The 5,781-nt window shown below is 49.7% G+C and overlaps 1 protein-coding gene across 1 annotated transcript in view; it reads right to left on the bottom strand.

The window, feature by feature from the left end:
- MPL (MPL proto-oncogene, thrombopoietin receptor) overlaps window positions 1-5,321 on the bottom strand; it is a 26,768-nt gene extending 21,447 nt beyond the window's left edge. The window contains exons 1-6 of the mRNA XM_012001915.1: window positions 5,243-5,321; window positions 4,919-5,051; window positions 4,426-4,604; window positions 3,572-3,870; window positions 3,015-3,177; window positions 2,632-2,758 (exon numbers count right to left, since the gene is read on the bottom strand). Coding sequence (XP_011857305.1) covers window positions 2,632-2,758; window positions 3,015-3,177; window positions 3,572-3,870; window positions 4,426-4,604; window positions 4,919-5,051; window positions 5,243-5,321 — 980 coding nt within the window. The remainder of the gene's footprint in view (window positions 1-2,631; window positions 2,759-3,014; window positions 3,178-3,571; window positions 3,871-4,425; window positions 4,605-4,918; window positions 5,052-5,242) is intronic.
- Window positions 5,322-5,781: the final 460 nt, after the last annotated feature.

The following is a 5,781-nucleotide window of genomic DNA, read 5'->3' as shown; positions in this document are numbered from 1 at the left end:
CAGGAGAATCGCTTGAACCCAGGAGGCGGAGGTTGCAGTGAGCTGAGATTGCACCACTGCACTCCAGCCTGGGCAACAGAGCGAGACTCCGTCTCAAAAAAAAAATAAAAAATAAATAAATAAATATTAGGCTGGGCGTGGTAGCAGGGCTGAGATGGGAGGATTGCTTGAGCTCAGGAGTTTGAGACCAGTCTCAGCAACATAGTGAGACCTTGTCTCTACTTTAAAAAAAAAGAAAGAAAATGCCTGTAGTCCCAGCTAATCAGGAGGCTCAGGTGGGAGAATCGCTTGAGCCTGGGAGGTCGAGGCTGCAGTGAGCCATAATCACGCCACTGCACTCCAGCCTGGGCAATGGAGCAAGACCCTATCTCAAAAATAATAAAATGTAAATGTTGTATATAGATGCATGTAAATACATAGAAAAAACTGGAAGAATATATTTAAATAGTTAATAGTGGTTTTTTTCATTATTCATTAGTTCAACAATTTTTTACTGGGCACCTACTATTGGTAGGTGAGAATATATTGGTGAATAAAAACAGACATTGATCTTGCCCTCATGGATCATATTTGGTCAAGGTCAGACTTTCTCAATTGGAGTTCTAAGAGATTTTTTTTTTGGAGACAAAATCTTGATCTGTTGCCCAGGCTGGAGTGCAGTGGTATAATCATAGCTCACGGTAACCTCAAACTCCTAGGCTCATGCCGTCTTCTCACCTTAGCCTCCCAAGTAGCTAGGAATACAGGCACATGCTACCATGCCTGGCTAATTAAAAAAAAGAAATTTTGTAGAGACGAAGTCTCACTATGTTGTCTAGGCTGGTCTCAAACTCCTGGCCTCAAGTGATCTTCACACCTTAGCCTCCCAAAGTGCTGGGATTACAGGTGTGAGCCACTGGGCCCAGCGAGATTTTTATTGTCAACCAAATAATCATATAAAGTGTAAATATAAAAGTGTGACTATGATAAGTACTCAAGAAGGAGAGGTATGGCCGGGCGCAGTGGCTCACGCCTGTAATCCCAGCACTTTGGGAGGCCGAGGCGGGTGGATCACGAGGTCAGATTGAGACCATTCTGGCGAACACGGTGAAACCGCATCTCTCCTAAAAATACAAAAAATTAGCCAAGCATGGTAGCAGGCGCCTGTAGTCCCAGCTACTTGGGAGGCTGAGGCAGCAGAATGGCACGAACCCAGGAGGCGGGGCTTGCAGTGAGCCGAGATCGCGCCACTGCACTCCAGCCTGGGCGACAGAGCGAGACTCCGTCTCAAAAAAAAAAAAAAAAAAAAAGAAGGAGCGGTACATGGTACAACAAGAATGTATAATAGTGCTATTGGACTTAATAAGGAAGGCCAGAGGAGGGTCCCTAAGAGAGTGACGCTTGAGTTGAGATTTGGAGGATAAGTAGAGGTTAAGTAAAGACAGGAGGGCTGGGTAAACAGCAGTGTAAAGACCTAGAGCAGGAGGGAATATGTCAGATATGAGTGGACCACAGAAGGCCCGTGCCGGAACATGGGGATCGAAGGGCAGCATAGCACAAGATGAAGCTGAAGAGGTAGGTAGGGTCTGAGTCTCAGAACTTTTCAAGTCCATGATAGAGGTTTTTTTTTTATCCTAAGACTAGTTGAAAGCTATTAAAGATTTTTAAGCAGAGAGTGTTATGTTCATTTTTGCACTTTTAAAAGATCCCTTGGCTCACACCTGTAATCCCAGCACTTTGGGAGGCCGAGGCAGGTGGATCACCTGAGGTCAGGAGTTCGAGACCAGCCTGACCAACATGGTGAAGCCCCCTCTCTACTAAATACAAAAAAAATTAATGGGGTGTGGTGGCACATGCCTGTAATCCCAGCTACATGGGAGGCTGAGGCAGGAGAATCACTTGATCCCAGGAGGTGGAGGTTGCAGTGAGCCAAGATTGTGCTATTGCACTACAGCCTGGGCAACAGAGTGAGACTCTGTCTCAAAACAAAACAAAAAGTTCCCTTCAGCACCTGTGTGAAGAATTACTTGGAAGACTCAGGGTGGTCAGTTACTACATCTTTTCAGTAGCTGAAGAGAGAATTGATGATAGGTTGTAGTAGGATAATGGCAGTGATAGACAAGTGGGGAGATTCTAGAGTTAGTTAATAGGTAAAATCAATACAACTTGGTTATAGATTTAGATATGGAGAGGATGAAGAATTAATGAGGTGCTTGGTAGAACTCTTTGAAGGCCAGGCTAAATTTTTTATGGCTTTGATAATGAGAAATTGCAGTACATATTTGAGTAGGGGGAGACCATGCAAAGTTAGAGCTTTACAAAGGTCATACACAGTTTGAGCTTAACAAAGATCACTCTGTTAGCAGCATGGGGAATACACTGGAGGTGAATTAGACTGTCGGCTGTTGCAGTGGTCCCAGTGACATGACTAAGGCTGAACTAAACCAAAGCATTCCCAATGGGAACAGAGAGGGGTTGAGAAGATAAAATATCGACTGGAGGATGAGAGAATAGATAAGAGAGCATTGAAAGCTGTGTGGATTTGGGACAAGGGAGGAGAGTGAAGACGACCAAGAACACTCTCTTCCTTTTTTCTGCAGGACTGTGGCTCACTCCCATGACACCAACCTCAATCAGCAGTTCAGCTCTCACCTGTCTCTGGGGCAGCACCGTGCCCTGCTGTGGTAGAAGAAACCTTGGGATCTAGCATGGTCCTCTTGCTGCCATTGACAGGTAACATTCTTCAGGTCCAAGGTAAAGCATTGCAGTCCAATTGCCACTAAAGTCAAAGAAATAAGTCCCATCAGGGTCCGTGTGCCCCTACTGTATAGGGTGTTCAGATCATTTCTACACATACAACTTAGAACATGGACTCCTATTCTCTCTTCTTTCCCTGAACATAGTTCATCCTGTCCAATGGCAAGTTCGAGATCATCAGGGAGGACCATGGTTCCCAGAGCTTCAGATCCAGCCCAGGCTTCCCTAGAGCTCTTCTTTTATCTGCTCCCCATCTCCCTATTCCTTTGTGGACTCACCTGCATCTCCAGGCAGGTCCACAGTCACAGGGAGGGACCAGGATCCCCAGGAGCCACCGAGGGAGATCCCATCAGGTTCGCTGCGCAGCTGCAGCCAGTAGGAGTTGCCAGGCTGGAGTCCTGAGATGAGGCAGCTTCCACCCACTGCTGTCAGAGCTGAAGCCTTGGGAGGAAAATCCCAGCTTCACAATCTAGGTCTGCCTGTCAGCTGAGACAGCCTCCAACCCTTATATTTGCACACCATCCCTGTGGAGAGGAGCTCAGCTCCTTGCTGGATAGATATGCACACAGACCAGGGGCCAAGTTGGTGGGTTTCAGGTGGTGTTCAGGGTTTTGTTGGGAAATCTCCATTAATTTGGAGGCCTAAAAGACTTCATTTTTATCAGTGGGAATGACCCAAAGTAGGAAGCCCCTAAGTAGACATGGCTCATATCTGAGCCTATACTAACTCTCCAAGGATGAACCCAGGTCTGGAATCCCCAAAGTATGGTCTGTCCTTTCCTGGGGCAAGATTGAAGGTAGGAGATAGGAGGTGAGGCAGAAGAAGGTCAGCATACTTCTCTAGTTGGGGAGGTCTGCTTTGGTCCATCTTGCCAGGGCATTGTGGGTTGAGCACATGGAGACTGGTCCAGAGCAGAGGCTGAGTGTGGCCTCTGCAGAGCAGGGCAGCAGGTTTCTGTGGCGATCAACTGTATGACCGTGGGACCAGTGGAGTTCTTGAGATCTTTGGGGCCATAGCGGAGTTCGTACCTCAGGAAATCACTGATTTCTGGAGCTGGGGCCTCCCAGCTGATCTGAAGTTCCCCTGGCTGGCTCCCACCCATGGCCTTGATGATACTGGGGGGAGCCGGCAGGCCTGAGGGCAAGACAGGGCACATCAGAACTCTGAGTACCACAGTCTATGGCTCAGCCTCTGGACTGCAGAGAGGGGTGCTGGGGGCTGAATTGGGGCAGCTTCTGGATTCAAAAATTGTAGGCTGTCATTCTCCTGGAGGGCAGGCTAGGGAGGCTCCTGATTCTGTTCTTCCCTCATGAGAACAGTGACTTCATTGCAGTATGATGGCTAGCTAGACTCAGTGCTTCTTGGAAGCAGGGATCCCGTTTTCTCCATATCCCATCACCTAGCCCAGTGTCTGGCACACAGTAGGTATTCTGGAACTCTTGAATGGATGAATAAATGATTTGTTAATGATGGGAGGACCAGGGTGTCCCTGGTGTGAAATGATATGTGGGGCAGTTCTAGCTCTAGATGCCAAGGCTGGGAGGAATGACAAGGGAGTCTTGGGGTGCCTCAGGGGTCTGTTAATAGGGGTATCCGTGCTGAGCCGGAAGGGCACAGATAAGTCTGATTCCAGGAGCTGGACTGGGGGCAGCAAGTGGAGGGGCCGGGTGACAGGAGGATGACTCTTACCTACACTGTCCACAAAGAGGACTCGCTGAATCTGAGTCTGGTTTAGGAACACATTCTTCACCCAGAGGTGCAGCGGGAAGAAGAGACGCACTTCTTCCTGGGCTGGAAACTGGCACACGTATCGGGTTCCAAAGCGGGGCACGCTCTGAGAACTCAGGGGGCAGGCACGGGGCTTCTCCCTGTTGGCATAGCAGAGATCCCTCCTACACAGCCACCAGGCAGAGCCCTGAGGACCCAGACCTGGGCTCATGCCCAACTTTTGTCTCTAGTACTGCCATTTTTCTTTTTAATGCCTGGGATAGGTGGGATTAGGGGTTATGTAGGGCTGGAGTTGGGGCCCACATACATCCAAAGCACATCTGTTCAAAAACTGGGTACTTAGGGCTTGTATTCAGAGTGATCCTCGGACGGGCAGGAAAGCTGCTGGAGTGGGACTCAGCTAAATGCAGGGACAGATAGATATATGGGGAGTGGGGCACAGTCCAGCACCTACCCCGGGTAGGCATACAGCAGCTGGTATGTCCCACTGGGTGCTGCCTCTTCCTCATCCCAGAAGCAAGTGAGGTCCTCAAATGTTCGGGAGAAACACTTCAGGGGCTCTGAGTCCGAGGCCAGCAAGGAGACATCTAAGGAACAGCTGGTGAGTTGGCCCTGGGTCCTCCCAGGCATGTTTACGTGGAAGAGGAGGGGACCAGCAGGAGAGCCTCTTACTCTACCTCCCCTCCCAGGGCCTTGCATCCCCTCCCAGGGCCCTGCATCACCTCCCAGGGCTCCCTCTTCCTGGGCATAGGTGATCTCCACCCTCCGTGCACCTCACCTTGGCTGCTGACTTGGGCCAGGTTTTGAGGGGCCAGGAGGAGGCAGGAGGTGACCATGAAGAGGGCCCAGGAGGGCATCTTCTCCGCCACTGTGTGCCTGCCTTAGCCCATCCTCCCTTCAGGAAGCCAGGCCCCAATCCCCTCCCAGGCCAGCCCCTCAGGTTCCTGTCAGATACAGCCCCACGTCCTGTCCCTGTCCCTGCCCCTCTGGGGCCCATCCAGACCACACTGGGGCCAGGGGCCAGGGGAGGGAGAGTGGGCAGGAGGGAAGGAGGAATTTGAAAGAGAGGACACAGGCCTTTTGGTGGGAGGGAGATGGGGGTTGTATATTTGACTGTGTACCAAAAGGCAAGTCAGCCTCTGTATCTATGTTAATGATTATAGAATGGTATAACAGCATCAGAATAGCAGCCTTTACTGAGTACGAACTATGCTGCCATGTGTTAAGCACTTTATATCCATTCACTTAGACAGTCCTCACAATAGTCTTGTTATTTCCATTATAGAGATGAGGAAACGGAGATGTGGAGAAGTTAAG

The sequence above is a fragment of the Mandrillus leucophaeus genome, unplaced genomic scaffold, assembly GCF_000951045.1.
Source record: "Mandrillus leucophaeus isolate KB7577 unplaced genomic scaffold, Mleu.le_1.0 Scaffold67, whole genome shotgun sequence".
NCBI lineage: Eukaryota > Metazoa > Chordata > Mammalia > Primates > Cercopithecidae > Mandrillus > Mandrillus leucophaeus.
The sequence above is the reverse complement of the archived record's forward strand: the minus strand, read 5'-3'. Positions and strand labels throughout refer to the sequence as shown.